Source organism: Emydura macquarii, unplaced genomic scaffold, assembly GCF_026122565.2.
Source record: "Emydura macquarii macquarii isolate MOO-44397 ecotype Brisbane River unplaced genomic scaffold, CSIRO-AGI_Emac_v2 contig_1253, whole genome shotgun sequence".
Lineage (NCBI taxonomy): Eukaryota > Metazoa > Chordata > Testudines > Chelidae > Emydura > Emydura macquarii.
In genome coordinates this window covers 25,728,916-25,749,047 of record NW_027131390.1, presented here as the reverse complement: position 1 = coordinate 25,749,047, position 20,132 = coordinate 25,728,916, and the positions used below count along the sequence as shown (strand labels likewise).

Below are 20,132 nucleotides of genomic sequence, written 5' to 3'. Positions count from 1 at the left end.
CAATGAGCTCCTTGTATTGACTACAGAAACTCAAACTGGGGAGGCTCACAGTCTCAGATGTTGCAAAAAGTTGATTATTAGATTCACCTAATGACTACAGACCAAACTGAAGATTTCCTGGTTCGGCATCAATTGTCCTGGTAGTAGAGTCTGGGATTTAGACAATCCTCTTGGATATGAAGAGATACCACTAAGTGAGTCACACTGGCCTTGTCTTCAGTAGGAATAAAGGAGTGTTTTTAACGTGTTAACTGATAGAAGTCAACTAATGTGCTAAAATCCTAGTGAAGACATGGCAATTAATATTTTTTCACATTAGCTGGTTGAAGTAAACTTTAGACTCTACTCTAGGATTCACCATGATCATCTAACATATTAAAACTACAGGTCACCAACCAGTAATCAAGATACATAAGAATGTAACCTTTGACTGAGGGAGCTTTTCCCACTGCCTCCGCTCTGCCAGAATCTTTTACTGTGAAGGGGAAAGGCTCTTTCAGCAGGACACCACACTGCTAAAAATAGCAGTGCAGATGTGGGAGGCACTGCTTGAGCATGTAGAAAGCCGTGCAGGGTTCTGGCCCATCTACTATACTTGCCTAAGCTGTGCCTCCCTGACTACACCACTATACTTACGCTAGCTGAACAAGCAACGTCTGCAGTCAACATGCTACTGCATGCATAGACCTACCCATAACGCACAAGTGTTCCCTGTATTATGGACTGAACTTTTTCATAATATCCAGATGGTTTTCAGATGAACTGTGTATCTTATAATATGAATGTGAAAAATGAACTGTAGAACCCTGCCATGCAATATGATACTGTAAGATATAAGATCATATTTCTGCTATGCCAATCCTAGTTCCATTGGCTATTAAGAAAAAAGAATTAAAACTTCAAATTTTTATGAACTTACGTGATAAAGTGGAACAGTGTTGCTTTCAGCTAGTGAAAAATTCAGGACATCTTGCTGCCCAGGTTCAAGCCTAACACTAACAGTAGACGTCAATGTAGATGGGCTAATTGGATAATTCGGGCTACTTGTGTTTTTGCCCTTTTTCCTTGACCTGCGGCCTGTATCCCTCTTGTTGTCTTTCTGTGTCAAAGGCTCTTCTTGAATCACCAAGATCTTGTCATCACTCAGGTATCGCAGGAGTGAATTCTCCGAGTCAGTTGTTGGAGGAAGAAGAAAAGAAATATAAATAAGACAAAACAAATACAACTTATAACCACGCTTCCCTTTTATATCTAAGTGCTCATGCACATATCTGTGCAAAAATAAAGCCTCACCGTAAACAGGATTATAATGGGTGTTGCAGTATGACATTTCAAATGGAGACCACAATCCCACAGTCTTTTATTCACATGGGTATTGTCAAGAGACTGTTTACTAAGACATGAGAAATGGAACACAGCAATTATCTCAGTCTTTCATAGCTGTTTGATCCAAAGTGCTTGCTGCTCTTGAGAAAAGCAGTCCTTATTAAGTCAGAGTTCATTGGCATATAGGGGGCCACTTTAAGCTATTGTTCTATATGGCAAGATAACTGCAAGTGCACATTACCTTGTTTCTTTCCCTCTGGAAACAGATGGAAACAACAACAATTGATTCTGCTGTTTCATTTACTGCACAAAGCCTCAAAAATCTTGACTTTTATGAGCTAACAAATACCCTGGGCTTCGTGCATTAACATTGTGAACCACTGAGATTCCTGCCCTGATCGTTTTCTCAAACTGTACGCCCTTATCCACTTTTGGCTTGGCTCCACAACTCTGGAGCCCTGTTTTTTTCAATTTTTTTGGCTATGCTATTTGGTTAACTCTTTCAGTACATTTTAGAGTACAGCATAATATATATCCAGGGAAGAGGATAGATACTCCAATGAAAGCAAATGTGCCATCACCTAATAATGAGGCACTCCAATGGCTTTTTTGTAGGTTTGTACAGCACACATATCCAAAATCCTGCCTAGCAAGGTTTCTAAAATGTTGTTAATAAAGCCTTTTGACTACAGGCATTTGAGAATGGTATTTTGTAGATCTGATCAATAGTTTTCTGATGAAATGTTTTTCTGTTGGAAAATGCAAATAGTTAAAAAACTACATTTTGCAAAAACATGTCGATTTTGATGAAAACTTGTTTCAAAAGACAGAGAAAAAGGGTTTTGATATGATCAAAATATGCCATTTCAACCTCTTCAGAATGGAATGTTTCAATTTTCCATTTTGAAATGAAGTCATTTAAATGTTTTTTAATTTATAATATAAAATGAAAAGAGTCAAAATCAGTGTGAAATGTTCCATTTTTATCAAAATATAATGTTTCAATCAACCCCAAATGAATTTTTTTTTAAATTTTGTTTTTCAGGAAATTTTGAATATTTTTGTTTTCATTCTGTTTCATAATGGGAAAATTTCCAGACTGCAAATTCCACCTGTGAAATGCAAAATCCAGTTCTCGCCTGCTTAGCTCTAGTGTTTTTGAGAAGTATTGCTTGCTGTGCTTGGATCAGCAATAATTATTAACAGTTAACTAGTAAATCAGAACAGTAACTGAGCTTAAGAAAACTGTAAATGTAGGAAAAAATCATTCTATAGACTTCCACAGAATTCCATCCTCGTTTCTCCAGGGTAAGAGCTTGAATCAATGACCCTCCTAGTCAGAAAATGTCATTATCAGGAAAAACTCTTCTTGGCCAATTACTGTTTCTAGCAGTTTTTTAAAGCTGCCTTTTCCAAATTAATCTTTTTGTAGGTGTCATATGCAAGGCTTAGGTTCAAATATGCTTGAAAATAATGCAACAAATCAGTAGAGGAGCTGGGAATAGAACGCAGATCACACAACTTCCAGTTCTGCACTTTAGCTGTAAAATCATCCTTTTCTATTCTTGGTTAATAATGGCTCTCAGCCAGTCAGCCTTTTTGGATCTGCACCATCACTGCAGGTTTATTTCTTATTATGACAAGGAATTGCCTCAGGGAATCAGAGGGCAAAGATATTGTCCAGTTAATGAACAATAGTGGTATGTCAAGGGATAGCTTTTCAAATTTGGGTGTCTAAATGTAGGCAACTAAGAGCTTGTCTATATAGGGATGTCCAGGAAAATTAACTGAAGGTGTGAATTTGAAGTGGATTAGTGAAACCTCATTAAATCACTATGTGAACACGCTCATACAGAATTACAGTGGCTTTAATTTGGTTTAGTTTAGTTCATTGCCAAAGTGAATTAAAATAAAACAAATTAAGGACACTTTAATTCTAAATAACATCATCCAGACAGGGATTTAATATGTTCTAAGTAATCCACTTCAAATTCAAACCTCTAGGTTTTGTCTACATAAATATTTTGTTTGTGGCAAATTGGGATATGAATCTACCCCACACTGTCCTGCCATGGACTCCATGTGGACCATGCTGATGTGCATTAACAGTTTGTTAAAAACACTTTTTGATCTAGTCATCTTTGAAATGGGACCAGATCAAATGAACACCAATGGGGTCCACATGGATAATTAGTTCGTGGCAGGCTAGTGTAGCATAGATTCACACCTCAGCTTGCTGTGAATTAATTGTTTATGTAGACAAGCCCCTAATTAATTCAGATTACCTTTCTTGGATGTCACACATATACTATATTTAGATAGTTAAATAAGTGACCTGATTTTTCACCAGGTGTGGAGTATCTGCAGTTCCCATTTTCATGAACATACATACAAACCTTCTCTTATATACAAGTTAATTGTAAATTCTTCAGGGCAGGAACCTGTCTTTTGTTAGTTTGTTTAAGTGTAATGGCAATATATAACAATAACTACTCATAAATGATATTACATTGGGAGGCTTTGCCAACTCCAGCAAGGGGGAAAAACCCACACCAAAACACCACCAACCCCCTCCCCCCCAAATGACAATATCAAACATGCACACACACACACGCACCTAGGAAAGTAAGCAATTAATCAAATAAGATAAAAATTAAATATAAAAATAGTATTTATCTGTTTATGTAAGGCCATCCATTCACACCATTGTAGTTTTTTTATGGGGAGTTGGGTGGTGCAGTATCTATTCTTAATACATACTATAGGTTTCCCTTTACTTAAGAAAATAATTTGATGTACTTGGGAGAAAACCATTCGTTTAAATTATGAAATTATGAGGAGCAAAAAATCTTGCAAACACAGACCATTTTCTAACTGAAAAATAGTTCATGAATCCTTGAATTCCGTAATGCCTAGCTATCCTAAAATCATCCTTGATGCATTGCAGCTGTAATATTTTATCATTCTGTCTGAAATATGCATAATTAACTTTATTTAGTAGCTACAAGGGGTGATAAACAACTGGTAATACTCCATTTCAGAGAGGAACTCAATACTTAACAGCCAACCAATTACCCAATTAGCCAACGTATTATAAAAAACTAACAATAACCATGATTAGTAAACAAAGAATATGTTACAGTGGGCAATATAATATTCAGTTAGGGTTCAATTTATAAATAGCAGATAGAATTGAGCCAGAACAGGATTGAGTATGTCATCCCAATCTCATGATAAATAAAATAAGTATATTAAACTGTCCACTGTAACACATCTACGAGTTTTTCTTTAAGTAGGGGAAAATGAATATTGGCAACCTTTACAAAGTACATACGACATACAAATATATTTTTATTAGTCATATATACACAGAGCCCTTGAGCCAAATTCTATCCTATTAATTTTTTATGGAGTTCCCACTGAAAACTGTGCATTCAAAGGCAAAATTTAGTTATTAAAATTACCTGAATTGAAAGACCCTATGGATGTCTGATCTAAGCGTGAATGCTTCCTATAATGGAAAATCCACAAAATCCCTTCAAAATATCTTTCATTATCCAATGTTATAAAATTCTTCCCCATATATTCAACCTCCGTACTTCTTGTTCTTTCCAAATTATATGAGTTTAATATAGCCCTAACCACTTCATAACATTGCTTTAAAGACCGTACTTCTAGAAAGTTACCAGATTTCCTTTAAATCTTCTTTTCCCTAAAATGAACATTCCAAGTTCTCTTTATTTTTCCTCACAGGTCTTAGTTTTCAAATCTTTGGACAGTTTCATTGCTAGCCTATGCTTTTTAAAACAGTGTCCAAAACTGAACAGGTATGCCAACTGAAGCTAGTATGTTTTTTGCCTCACTGCTGTATTGTTCACTCATATTGAATTTGTCATCTACCATAACCCTCCTTGTTATTGAAACAGGCCATTTTATTGGTAGTTTACAGAAAAAGGGATATTTGATGAGTTTCACTCTACATGCCAACAGTTGTACATCAATAATATGTGCTGTCTATGCACAGTTTGATCACCAATAAATAAATGGTCAATTAATATATTAAAGGTAGTTTATTAATCAGGGGTCTGTTAATCTTATTTACTGTATATGAGTGGCTTACACATGCACGTAGACCCACTGAGATCAATGCTGTTCTCACATCAGGATCCGGTTCTTATTTACCAACACGTTATAATATTATTTGAAGTGTACATGATTAATATGAGGGTCCAAACTAGAACATTTTCATCTAAACTGTTTTTCAACTTAAAATAATATTTTTATCAGCATGAAAACATTAAGAAAACATGTTGATTTTGAGAAAATTTTGTTTAACAAAACAAAACATTTCAATAACGTCAAAATTTCCTATTTCAACATTTTAAGAATGTTTTCTATATAGCTTTTTGAAACAAAGTCAAATACTTACATAAATATATTTTAAAAGTATAAAAAAGATCAAAATAATAATACATTTTTTGCTTTTATTTAAGCAAAATATTTTATCATCCCCAGATGTCTTTTTTTTTTAGAATTTAATTTCAATGTTTTTTTAAAAAATTGTTGTTGTTGTTCCTCCATTTTGGAATGGAAATTTTTTTGAAATTGTGGATTTCCCATGTAACAGAAAATACATTTCCCTCCCAGCTGTAGTCCTAACCTCTTTCCACTGAAGTCAAGAGGAGTTTTGCTATTGATTTTAACAGACGTAACACCAGACTCCTAATATAAAGTAGTAATATGGATTGAAAAACATTAGTGATCTGATTGCCTACAGGATATTGTATTTTCTCAGATATTTTTATCCCAATCACATAATTTCAAAACCAGTAAACTTTTAGATAAATAAAATTAAATGTTAATATTTAGAATAAAATAGGAAAAAAATTAAAATATGGTATGAAAACTTGATCGGATATGAATTAACAGGGAATTAAGATGTTTGCTGAGTTAAATAGGAGTAGCTGTATTTTGGAATGGAAGAAGTTAAATGTAATTGAAAAATATTATCAAATGTATTTTTAAACTCTTTATATCAGCTTTCAATTATACTCCTGAGTTTTCATTGAGCTGCAGTCTCACTCCTGTGAGCCCTCTACGTGCAGAACCTCCAATGATTATAATGGGAATTCTGTGTGTGAAAGACTCATTATCATCTATCTAGATATTCATATTGCACTCATGACTTTAAGAATCTCTGAAGCTCAACATCACAATCACCCTCATTCTTGCCAAAGAAGATTTGAACAGATCTTCATTTGAAGCATATTGTCCGTCCACACTGGAAGAAAGATCAAAAGGCAATGGATGTGGTTTAATTAGGCCACAACTTTACTCACCTAAAATATATCTGGCAGTACCCAGCAATAAATTGTACAATGCAGGTCATCATCATTTTCTTAATCATTTTCACATAATCCCCTACCAGGTTGCAGGCACCCCATTGCCGGGATTCCACTGCCCTTTCCTGGCATGAATGTTAAAGGGGGAGTAGAAAAAAGGAGAGGAGTTGGCTTCCCTGCTGCACTCAAGGTAGGAATACTGAACCCCCATTCCTAAACTCCCTTAACTAGAGTTAGCAAAACAGAAATGGGGCTGGATCCCCGCTGTACCAGATAAAAGAATCCCAAATCCCCCTTCCTCATAGGATGTTCTCCTTCAAATTCTTTGCATCAGACTTCACTGCAGAGAATAAGGGGAAGACTCCCAAACCTGAATAATTATTTTTAGGTGACAAATCTGAGGAACTGTCCTACACCATTGAGATGTCAACAGAGTGACTTTGGAACAAATTGATAAATTGAAAGTAATAAGACACCAGGATCAGATGGTGTTCACCCAAGACTTCTGAAGGAACACAAATATGATATTGTAGAACTTCTAATTGTGGTATGTAACCTATCACTTAAATCAGTCTCTGTGCCATATGACCGGAAAATAGCAAATGTAACACCTATTTTAAAAAAAGGCTCCATAGGCAATCCTGGCAATTACAGACCGGTAGGCCTAACTTCAGTACCAATAAAACTTATAATTTTGTTCTTTATTATAGTTTCAACCAAACACAGACAGAAACACAATATGTTGGGGAATAGTCGATAGCTATTTTAAAAGGAAATCATGCCTCACCAATCTATTAGAATTCCATGAAGATATCAACAAACATGTAGACAAGAATGATCCAGTGGATATAGTGTACTTTCAGAAAGCTTTTGACAAGGTTCCTCACCAAAGGTTATTAAGCAAAGTAAGCAGTTATGGGATAAGAGGAAAAATCCTCTGATTTTAGTAATTGGTTAAAAGATAGGAAACAAAGGGTAGGACTAAATGGTCAGTTTTCACAAGAAAGTGAAGTAAATAGCAGGGTCCCCCAAGAATCTGTACTGGGATCTGCGCTGTTCAACATATTCATAAACGGTCTGGAAAACGGGTTGAGCAGTGAGGTGGCAAAATTTGCAGACAATAAAAAATTACTGAAGATAGTTAAGTCCAAAGCAGACTGCGAAGAGTTACAAAGAGATTTCACAAAAGTGAGTGACTGAGTGACAAAATGGCAGATGAAATTCAGTGTTGATAAGTTCAAAGTAATGCATATTGGAAAACATAATTCCAATTATACATACAAATGATGGAGTCTAAATTGAGTAAACACTCAAGAAAGCGATATTGGAGTCATTGTGGCTACTTCTCTGAAAACATCCACTCAATGTGCAGCGGCACGTTAGAAACCATTAGGAAAGGGATAGATAATAAAACAGAAAACATCATAATGCTACTATATAAATCTATTGTTCACCCACTCCTTGAAAACTGTGTTCAGTTGTGGTTGCTCCATCTCAAAAAGATATATTAGAATTGAAAAAGGTGCACAGTAGAGCAATGAAGATGATTAGGGGTATGAACAGCTTTCAAGTGAGGAGAAATTAATACTGGGACTGTTCAGCCTGGATAACTAAGGATATAACTGGGATAACTAAGGAAGGACATGATAGAGATCTATAAAATCATGAATGGTATGGAGAAAGCGTAATTTATGCCTTCACAGAACACAGGAACTAGGGGGTCACCCTATGAAATTAATAAGTAGCAGGTTTAAAATAAACAAAAGGAAGAACTTTTTCACGCAATGCACAGTCAACCTGGGAACTCATTGCCAGGGAATGCAATGGCCATAAATATAACTGGCTGCAAAAAAATTAGATAAATTCATGGAGGATAGGTCCATCAAAGGCCATTAGCCAAGATGGTCAGGGATGCAACCCTATGCTCTGGGTGTCGTTAACTCTCCAACTGCCAAAGACTCAGACTGGCATCCAACAGTGGATGGATCACCCAAATTGCCCTATTCTGTCCATTCCCTCTGAAGTTTCTGGCTTTGGCTACTGTCAGAGAGGGGGTACCGAACTAGGTGGATCATTTGTCTGACCCAGTATGGTTGTTCTTATGAGCTGCAGTGAGCACATTATCACTGAATCTTAGTGATGAAAAGAGATTGTTGATGAGCCATGCAAGACACTTCCCTTCTCTTCCCTTTTCTTGGCCCAAGAAACTGAGTTTGCTGCATGCACAGAACTTGTACAACCTTTCAAAGAATAAGAAAGCTGGCCTGGAAAGTTTCATTTTTCTCTTACATGGTTAGTGCAGGTTAACAGCATTAAGTCACAAAACTAGACACCTGTTTTATTTTTAATGCATTTTACACCACATTCCATAATAAAGGTGCAGCAGAGCTGTACTCAACGTGTTTGGGAATACTTTAAGAAGAAGCTGATTGATAGTGCCAGTCTCCTGTAGAGGTTTCACTGTACAGATCAGAGGCTTGTGAGGCTGTTTTACCATATCAGGGAAATTTATTATACTGCACACCTTATGAAAGTCTACAGATATTAGTTTTAAAGTATGTTTACCTGGAAGACTAGAATTGATTTTTACAGCCTCCTTGTCTATTTGTCTTATATATATTTGTAAATATTTTCAGAGAAGCACTATAGTGTTAGCAATTTTGGGATCAGACACAGTTGAAGCACCATGGGAACTCAATTAATGCAGTTCAGATATAGATGAAATTGTAAAGGTAACTGTAAAAATTTCCCAGTAGATTCACCACAGGCACAAGCCAGACAGGCTTCCCCGTACAACATCGAGACACTACCAGTAGAATTTAGATACATCACCAAGAGCTGTGAGAGATGAAGAACAGTCAGTAAATTTCATCCACCACCAATCAAAGCTGAATTGTGACAAATACATTCTTTTATCTTTTGGTACTGTTTCTACCACCAGCCATCTTCCCAAGGACCCCATCCTGCATCCTTGTGTATCCAAAACACTCACTGAAATCAGTGGAAGTTTGAACACTCAGGGACTGCCGGACTGAGCCTGGATGTTGCAGTTTCATGACTAGATGTAAAATCCTCATCAAAGTAGGCCTTAAATTCACCAGATTGTATGTATAATGTATGGAATCATAAGGAAGATATTTATTTAAAAATTTTATAGACCATTACCAATTATCTGAGCCATATACCCCCTCTGGAATTTGGAAGGACATTTTATTTTATTTTATTTACAATTAAAGAGAATAAAACCCCTTAACTGACATAATTCCATTTTAATTTTCAGGAATGCAGAAGTAACACGACAGCTAGTAGACAGACTCTTGTGTACTCTCCATGGCATTCATGAGTACTTCAGCAGGTGTCTGTGATGCACATTTTCATCTTTCTTAAAGAATAGAGAGAAAAATCTTGGATCACAGCACTGGAGAAGGTACTCACCTCGGCTTCCTCTCTTGTACATGTTTGGTTCTTTTGACTCCCCTATCCAGCTGAACTCTGTAGGCATAGAAACAGGCCTCAAGTCACCTGAAAACAATCAGAGAAGAACTAATTTAATTTTTGCAACTCACTAATAAAAGGTTGTTCTATGGTAGAATAATTAATGCCTGTAAACTGGTTAGAAAAATAGCCCTCCAGTGTAATCCCTTTTATTAGCATCCATTTATTATTAATGTTGCAGCTCCCAGAAGCTATTAAATATCATAGGCCAGATTCTGCTGTTCTTTATCATGGTTTAAATGTAAACTCCACTGATTTCAGTGCAGTTGCTCCTTACCGTAAATGAGATTAGAGTTTTGCCCCATAGCTATTTCCTGGAAAAGAGTTCCCAGCTCAGCAAGTAGATGATTTTGGATGAACAAACAAAGCTTTCTAACGCTTCGATAAAATTAGAAAGATCACTGGTACACCCAAAATAATTCAGAACTCTCTACTTAAAAACAGTAACATCAATCTTGTAAAATTTCTGACTCTGAAAATTACATGCTGGTTGAGGCGGGCATCTCTTACCCACATAGAAAGTGGACTAACTGTAAATGCTTTGAGGAAAACAAAGGACACTTTATGAAAAACAAAAATTCAGAATTTATGGTTTCCATTAATCTTACCTTTACTCTAATGTCCGCACTACAACCACACTGAGTAAATGTGTACACCTCATTCTATATTATAACATTATTAGCTATGGTAGCAGGCCCATTAAATCAGGAATACTGCAAACTGACTATAAGGGATAATCTTTTTGACCTTGTCAGTGCAGATTACCATCAGTGAATGCATGAACCACCCTCTAGATTATGAGTCAACTCCCATCTGAAATACTCATCTAAAAAGAGCATTCCAAATGGCAAGCTGAGTCTAGTTTTGTGGTCTGCTTGTTCTGGAATCGAGTAATTTTCTGAAACATTAGACATTGCCCAACTATCTTGTTCCTAAAATAATCAGAGATCTGAAAACGCTGTACACAAAAGTTTCTTTTCATGTTTCCAATAGCTCATTTCCTAATTCTACTGTTAGTTATGGAAAGAAAAGCATTTATGGTGCATAGCTACTGTACTGATGGATGAATGGAGTTTGTTATTTACTGATATGTGAAGCATCTTCACTGACTGTTCTATTAAGTAAGGTGGCACTAATTTATAATATTAGTGCATACTATTAATTATTTTTGGGAAATTTTCTTTCATAGTAATTATGTCCTATAAAATAATAAATTATTATTTACCTCGTTCTATTGTTCTAATGGCACTTTTCTTTAATCCTTTATTTTAAAATATATATAATTATAATAAAAGGCATTTTTAGTATTTCTTATTTGGTTTTTCCCTGACATGGATTTTGCCGCCGTTGTATTTTTTTAAATACCTTTAGTTTCAGTTTTATGTATAATGTCTTTCACCATTTGTAAAGGCTGTATTGGGCATTGTACCTTAGAAGAACTAAAGAAGATTGTCCATCAAAATTAATTAAAAGGATACAGGTAGGCCAAACTTGACTGCAAGTTTTAGATTTTGTAACAACAAACTTTTACAAAACTCGAGATCAATAAAAATCCTTCTGTGAAGTTAAAAGACATCATTCTAACTGCAAACATTTAAAAAAAAACAAACCAAATCATTCTCCTCTAGGGCCTGCAACCCAAACACGGCAGCACTATGATAAGTGCATAAGATACTGAAAGTAAAATGGATTAGAAACTGATTAATACTAATTATGAATGCAATGTCAAACTTACGTGATAATGCCCTATTTTTATTATTTCTTATCTGGTACCACATGTCATAGGGAGGCCTCCAGGAGTAGATCTAACTTTCAAAAACAGAGTTACAGGTGCCTCTCTTTCTTGAGAGTTAAACAAAAGTTTTATTTACCCTTCCCTGAGATGGAAAAGGATATGCACAAAACATTGCAAACATAAAACCATATTGCTCATTTTCCAACAGAGTCTTCAGCCTGCAGTCTTCACAGGTTTAGCCCCAATACATGGAGCTTAGCATCCACAACATTCAGGTTCAGGCCACCTGAAGCTTCCAGTGTTTAAATTTGTTTAAATTCAAACCCAGGAGCTGTTTTTTCTGGCCCATGTCCTGTTCTGATTGGTCCTAGACTCTGCCTTCTTAACAATTTGGTCCAATAAAAGATATTATCTCACCCAACTTGTCTCTCTAATATCCTGAGATCAATGTGGCTACAACACCACTACATAGAATTAAATCAGGGCAATCATCCCCTGAGTTTTCTGCCTAATTGTAAGGCAACCCAACTGATTCCCAGGTGTCGGCATTCTCTGCTGCTCTGTTCAACTGAAAGGAAGAAAGCATGAAAGGAACTAGAATAGAAAAACGCTGCAACATAAACAAACATAATATGGGGAAGAGAAAGAGAACAAAAACAACAAAAAAAGAATATTTTCAAACTCTATTTGTATCACAGAGTTCCTTAATCATTTGCATGCAACACAAGAGTCTTATAAACTATAGAAACCTCCAGTAGTGGATCCAACCCCACAAAGCACCAGATCACTCTTTCACAATGTCCAAGCACTTTACAATACTGATGAAGACAGATTGTAATTTCTTAGGAGCAAGCAAGCTAAATTAAAATAGCAGAGTTTCTTTCCTTTTTGTTTCTCCCCTTTCCTCTCCACATTAACTTCTTTTGTCATTTTGTCATTTCTCATTGTATTATCATTGCCACATGAGACTGTAAATATCTTAGGGTGGACCATGTCATCTCTAAAGTCTATATAGAACCCATGACAAAATATATTAAAATAATAGTGAGTGCTGATTTGGCAGAACATAAAATCACAGATCTGCTCATTTCTATTTGTGTATAAACTTTGTTCACTGTCTCTCAGATTTCACGAACTATAAGTTCTTAAGACTTGGAGAGAATGTGAAAGAGGAAAAGACTACGACCTTCCAATTTATTGCTGAGCAAGCCCATGCTGAGATTTGGAGAGCATTAGTGCCAACCACTACAGAGCAATCAACATAAAAGATAGGAACTTGGGATGGGAGACGAACACAGCCCAAACAAAACAAATTGCTGATTTTGCATACTAATTCTCATAATGCAAAGTTCTGCTCCAAATACATGCAAAAACTGCCAATGTGTGCAAAATACCATGCTGAAATGTTCTCTGAACACCAGGAGTCAATATTGCATTGATAGCACTCCTAGCTCTGACTTTAAAAAGGCTTCACTTATGTATATTGTGTGTATCTGCCAACCAGAGTTAGACATTCACAAAGGAGTTAGGACACTGCTCTGCAGTTAAAAATAAAATCAGATATTTCCTGATTTAGATGGGACACCAGGCTGATGCATGAAAGAGCTGCTTGTTCCTTAGACAGCTTTTAAAATGGAGCTGGACTATATTTAGGTTTTTTTTTTTTCTTCTCTTCCTTCCAAATACATGCCTACTCCCTTTTTAGGGACTTCAGGAGTCTCATACGTTTTGGATTTTAACAGTTTGGCCAGGAGGAGGTGGTTGGATATGGATCTGTTCAGGTCTTAGTACAAATCATGAATAGGATTTAGAGTCAGGAGTAGAAATATTATGAAATTTGGAGTAAAAATGGAAGAAATTTCACCATATCATTTGTTATCAGAAGATTTCTGTTATCTTGAGCTAAAATTTTGTGAGAAGGTTTGTTTATATGAGATTCTGGGAACATTTTACATAGACTTATTAGGTAGATACCTTCTGATTTTGGATCTGAACTGATACCAAAGCTGTAGGGATGGGTTTGAATCAGGAATCTTGTCTGAAATTATAAAGGGAATTTAGATCTATTGATTTTGGCTCACCCCTTATTTATAAAAGAACTGCAACAGCTATATTGTTACTTCAAGGACATACAATGTGGATTTAAACAAGATGAAATTAAATTTAAATTACCACTGGAAAGGGTGATTCTTATAATGTTTTTGTCAGATTACAGTAGTTTTGCAAAACTCAAAAAATAGAAAGATTATAAAAATATTGTAACTTTTATACTAGAATTCTCCTGTCAAGTAAAATGCTTTGGGCAAAAATCTGTACTCAAAGACCATTAAAATTGTGAGACATTCTGTTCTCCATAACAAGGACATTTACCTATTGAAAAAATTCTCAAAGAGTGAGGCAGAATAGGATACAACCTGATAGTATGAAATGTCATGTTCTGCCATAACTGGTTCTAAAATCACAAAAAATACAAGAATAAATAATTATGTACTCATGCTTCTGAATTACATGCTTATAAATGTTTGTTTCTGGGGCAAAAAGCATAACAACTTACTATAAAACCTCCACATTTTTACCTAGGTTAATGGGTGCCATATAGTTTACAACATAAAAAATGGCCTTATGCAAAAGACCTGCAAAAGAGGCCTGGATTAACCTCTCTTATGAGAAAACTGCATCTAGAAAAGCCAACCAGCATGGGAAGAAAAGCAGCATTTTGACACTCAGGTTGCTTTATAGAAACTTCCAGAGTCATCAGATGAGTCAGCAACTAAGCCATCAACAACCATAGAATAATCACTTAAAGGAGCTAGACAGATTAAGATCAATGCACTAGAAAATAGCTCTGAAACTTGGCCTCTACAGCTGTTAAGCATTATTTTTATGCATATTGTACAGGGTTGCAGCCTGGAACCTGAGAAAGGTAACATTAAGGAGTATTAGGCATAACTAGAAGCAAGCTGAAATGTATTACAGTGCAATAGGGTGATCTATCACCTTCAAGGGCAGTAGAAAGTAGGTGTCAGCCAACCCATCTTTCATGGCATGACCCTTTAAGGCTCTAGGAGTTTTAAGATATGTGAGGGCCTAGTGACTGGCAGAGGCAGATATGGGAAAAGAGGGAGTGGCCCTAAGGAAATAGCATTTGTGGAAAATTCATGCTGTGGTTTCTTTAAGGTCCCAGGAACTCTTGTAGAACAGGGTGGGGCAAAACTGGGACAAGTCCTGGGAAGGAGGGCAGCATATGTGCTGCATCCTCCCTCATAAGCAGAGAGGCATTAGTAGGTGAGGACTAGCAGTCGCCATGTCCTGCGGAAAAATGATGCCTGAAATGAAGCGGAAATGATGCTGGAAAAAAGCGGAAACGTGACAAAACAAGCCCAGTCTGGCAACTGGAGGAAAGATGGTGGATTTTGCATTTCCAGTTCCAGTCACCTTAACAAAAATGGTGGATCTGGCATTTACGGTTCCAGTGGTGCTGGCACCAGAAGTGACAAGCCCAAAAACAAGCGGAAGTGGAGCTACAAGCCCAAAAAAAGCGGCTGCGGGAAGGCGCGACCCTCACGGGAAACTAGCACAGCCTCAGAAGGAAGACTGCGGGACTCCTGATCCTAGGAGAAGAAACTTGTGTGGCTTATAGTACAGGCCCCAGAAGGAGGGCTGTGGAATTCTTGAATACAAGCCTACCTGAATTATTACATAGGTTCAGAAGGAGGCAGTGGAACTCTTTAATTTAGGCCTGTCTCAATAAGCCCAGGCTCCCATCAGAAGGGGCAACAGAACTTTGTACTTGGAGTCATGTAACAGATATGGACTTCAGAGCTTCCATCCCAGAGAAATACACAGATGTGTTCCCTTAAGAAGGGCCCTTTCCTTCAGGCCTCTGCACCTGGAAAGGCCCTCAGTCCTACTTGGGCGGGACTCTCTCCCAGCCTCTGTACCTGTGGGGCTCTTCCCCTGGCATTCCACTTCTCCCTTTGCCCCCTCCTGGTTCTTATGCAGATCTGCACCTTTCAACTCTCCAGCAGTTCGCCTCACCCCCGCAACTCCTACCATCTGTCTGGCTGAAGGAGAGGCTTTTAACAGGCCTAAGGTGCCCTAATTAACCTGAAGTAACGCCTGTTGAGCTACCAAGGGAAAAGGGACCTGCTGATCCTGGGGCTGATATATGTGCCTTCTGCCACGCTCCTGTGGCCATCTGGCCTGACCCTGTCACACCTAGAAGCCTAACTTAGGCATGGAAATAATTCTCTGAGGGAAGGAAAACAGGAACATGAAACAAAATTAAAAAAAAATACTCTAAAGATCAGGAAGAGAAATTTCACAAGGTTGCCCTCAACAGCCTAATAAATTCTGTGCTGCCTAGTCCTATCTCTAAAGAGATCATGCACGTATTTGGAAATATGCCAGTCCCATTTTAAGGATTTTTAGAAATATCTATCGTGCAGTTACTCAGGCTTAAATAGAAACCAGTTCTTACAATTAAGCATAGAGGGCTTGTGGTATCCCCTGACTTTGTAGCAAAAATTCTGCCTCTGCAGTGTAGCCAATTATGAGATCATATTCTTATTAATCCTTTGTCCCTGATGCCACAGATCAACTGGATTCACCAAAGAGTATCCTTAACTTCCAAAAGCAAATTTGCTACTAGTTCTTATGCTTTTTCCTACGGGAGTAAGTCATGGAGCATGACTGTATTTAAGCGCTGTGACTTCCCAACAGCCAACCAAGCCCCAAATATGCAGGAATGCCAGAGGTGTACTGCCAGGAGTTTGGTGAAAGCAAGCCATATTGGATCCACTCTCCTTTTTCATTAACTTTAGGATTACTTTCATGAGTGGCATTGGTTTTATGCCCTCTATGGAGAAGAAGAGGTGGCAGCATTAAGCCCCAGAACCGCATCTTTCCAGAATTTAATTTAAAATCCAGTATCTTACTGTTAGTTTCTGCCAGTGCTTTACATGGGGGCTGAACAAACTAAAGTAGTGTAAAATAAGTTCAGTAGGAGACAAATAACACAGAACAGAACCTCTCCAAGATTCACAGTGTACATCTTATTTACTATTAAAGTTAGTTCTCCTGCAGTAAAAATGTCAGCAGGTAAAGAGTAGTGTGCGCTTACATTTACAAAGTTATAGATGTCACCTAAAAATCATTAGTGGAAGGTTCCTGTGTGTTTGCAGTTTCCCAGAGGAATTCCTGGACTCCAACTCTGCTTTTAATGAGTCTGCGAGAAGCCATTTCTCACAGTATTTACCATCATTTTTATCAAGAGTAATTCAAGTGTATGTTGGGAAGTGGAGGTCAGAAAGTTGCAAGCAGAAAGGACAAACCTACTATTTGTGATTAATTCCTGACAGTAATAGGTGCAACTATTTAGAATTATTTCAAGTGAAATAGAAGACCAAGGATGAAATTCAGCCCCAAACGTGCATATGGGCTGCTGACCGACTTCAGAGGGAGGCAGATGCATGTATCAGAAGACAGAACCAGTTTCTTAGGGAGTGCCCTGGCTGACAGAAAGGATCATTCTTTTTACTGGTGACAATGACAGGGAAATGTTGTCACTCTCGCAACTAAACAAAAATAAAAATCAATATGGTGTATTACAAGTTGCATACAAATATATATTTAGTTATAAATATGCTCAGCACATACCATTTTAAAGATGTGTGACCCTCACAAGAAAATAATCTCTACTGCATTGAAAAGAAAAATACCACAAATACAAGAAGAGTGAATTGGCTTCCTTTATGTTTCAGTGATGTTATTCTAAAGTTCACTGAGCATCAATGCTCATTTTAATAGATACAAATATATTTATAGCTCAGTAATCCTTTTACAATGTATTATATACAATACTTGATTTCTACCTAAAAATCAGAGTTTATTGTGGTTACAGTATCTTGCAATCATATTTAGCAGGAACCATCCTAGGATCTCAAATTGCATTGCAAGCATTATGCAATTAATCCTCACAATATCTGTCAAGGTACTAAATAATTATACCCTTTTATACAAGGTTAAATTAGGGATAACATTACATTTTTCAGATACTTTCATCTTCTAACAATGCTTTTTCAGGCAGTTCCATAATATTTTAGTAGCTCTGCAAGTTGCAGGTAGGAATCTCTCCAAGAGACTATAGGTAGAGACTAATAAGTGAAAGCAGCATCTATCTCCCCATCCATTCAAAATGTTTAAAATATTTTTCATACACAATCTTGTGAGTTTGAAGTAGATAATGTATAAAAAGCTCTTGTACCTTGACCCTGAATGTTTAATCATACTCATATCTAGTCACTCTTCAAAGCAAATGCATATTCCTATCAACTTTTGGTCCCAAACAGGTCATATTCTAGCGGTGAGTGTCTGAGAGTTGGGAAGTAATACAGTGTTAGTGATACAATTTGTTAATCTAGTCAATTTTTAGAGGCCAAAACAATCAGTCATACCATGAGTGGGTGTCTTTTCTCTTCTCCGAACCCCTGCGGTTCTCCCTCTCTCATACTCAGAGCCCATTGGATGGCCCTCACCTTCAATTAGTGTGTAATACTTCCCACTTTCATGCTCCAGAAAGTAGCTTGGTGACTCGGAGCCTTTCATTCCAGACTTTCCATATTTGCTGATGTCATCACAAGACAGTATTCCAATTTCATCCCTAAAAATGTTGACATAAGACAGTAAACCAAAAGAGATATGGGAAAAAAAGAGCATTTAATGGTGAAGACCTAAAGCAGATCTAGGACTCCCCACTCCACTCTAAACAATGCTACATCATCATTAGAATATAATTTATGTGAAAAAGAAATGTGGTATTTTGCACTATTGGACAGTAACTGAAAAAGAAAGAGAACGTACCTGTAGACAAACAAGAAAGCAGTGCAGAGCATTTTTTCCATAATTTCATTTTCTTTAAAATAATTAGCTGAAATGAATTATTTTGCTTTCAACATTTACCAGGCTTGTGGAACAAGGAGGACTCATTTTTACAAAACACAGTATAGGCATTGACTGTAATCATAAAAGAACAACCACTGTTTCCAATATAAATTCCTGATGTGCTGATCATCCCTAAAGACCCTGTGCTTAAATTTTACATTAAGTTAAAGAGGCAACAAATCTCAAAATTGTCACTGTGCATTAAGAATGGTTATTTACCTTATATTAACTGTGTTTCTTTGAGATGTTGCAGTCTGGGTGGATCCCGCAAAAAGTTTGAAAGTGCCTTGAACACCCAAGATCAAATTATTTTGAATAGCAGGGTCTGTCGTGGCCATATGTGCACTGTGTACTTCCCTCACACTCGTATGCAAGGGTGAAGAGATGCAACCATTTCTCAGGACCCTCACAATTCCTGTGACAGATGAGGATTCAGAAAGTGAGGACGGAGGGCGGGAACTGGGATCCACACTGACATGCTGAATAACCACTGTTACTGTAGGGTAAGCAATAGTTCTTTCTTCTTTTCCAACGTCAGTGTGGATCCCAGTGTAGATGACTGTCATATAGTATTTCCTCTGGATGGTAGGAATAAGGAGTTTTAGCTGCATCAGTCAAACAGATATTGTGGTACTGCCCTCTTGAACTTGGCATCTACCATGGTGGTAAGTCCACTGCATAGTGTTTGGCCAAGAGCAGTGAGTTACTTCATATTGCTGCCTTGCAGGACCTGGAAACTGGCACATTTCTGAAGCAGCTAGAGGATGTCTCTTGAGCTCTGGTGGAGTGAGCCTTGGTGTACAGTGGGAGATGTGCACCACCTGATTGGTAGCCCCCAGTGTTATGTATGTAGATACTCTTTGTGATGAGATGGTCTGGCCTTAGGAATGGCCAGCTATCGCCAGAAATAACTAGGGAGATCATCTCAATGGTTTGGTTCTGTTGATGTAAGCCCCTGGAAACACGCATCATATGTAACTTCTGTAGATACCCAGGATTGCAGAGTGGCTTAGGAGTCTTTTAGAGAATAGGGAGTTTTGTGTTCTGCTATTAAAGAGCTCCATCCTTCAAAGGGCAGTCCTGCATGGTTAACTGCACTTCTTTCGGGATGCCTGAGTTAAGCAGCTCATGGCTGTGTTGGGTGCATTCATGGCCATATACAAAACTGTTCTTGTCACCATGGGGCCCTCTTACGATCTCCTCCAGTTCCTCCCTGTTTTCCTGGGGAATTTTGGACAGCAAGGCTTTGGCGCTCTTCCAGGTAAGGAAGTTATATTTTGTGAACAGGATCT

The 20,132-nt window shown here is 37.3% G+C and overlaps 1 protein-coding gene across 1 annotated transcript in view; it reads right to left on the bottom strand.

Moving 5' to 3' along the window:
* LOC137153984 (connector enhancer of kinase suppressor of ras 2-like) overlaps nt 1-20,132 on the bottom strand; it is a 474,493-nt gene that overhangs the window by 139,266 nt on the left and 315,095 nt on the right. The window contains exons 11-14 of the mRNA XM_067549753.1: nt 18,354-18,559; nt 10,104-10,190; nt 3,554-3,558; nt 997-1,165 (exon numbers count right to left, since the gene is read on the bottom strand). Of these exons, the coding sequence (XP_067405854.1) occupies nt 997-1,165; nt 3,554-3,558; nt 10,104-10,190; nt 18,354-18,559 (467 nt within the window). The remainder of the gene's footprint in view (nt 1-996; nt 1,166-3,553; nt 3,559-10,103; nt 10,191-18,353; nt 18,560-20,132) is intronic.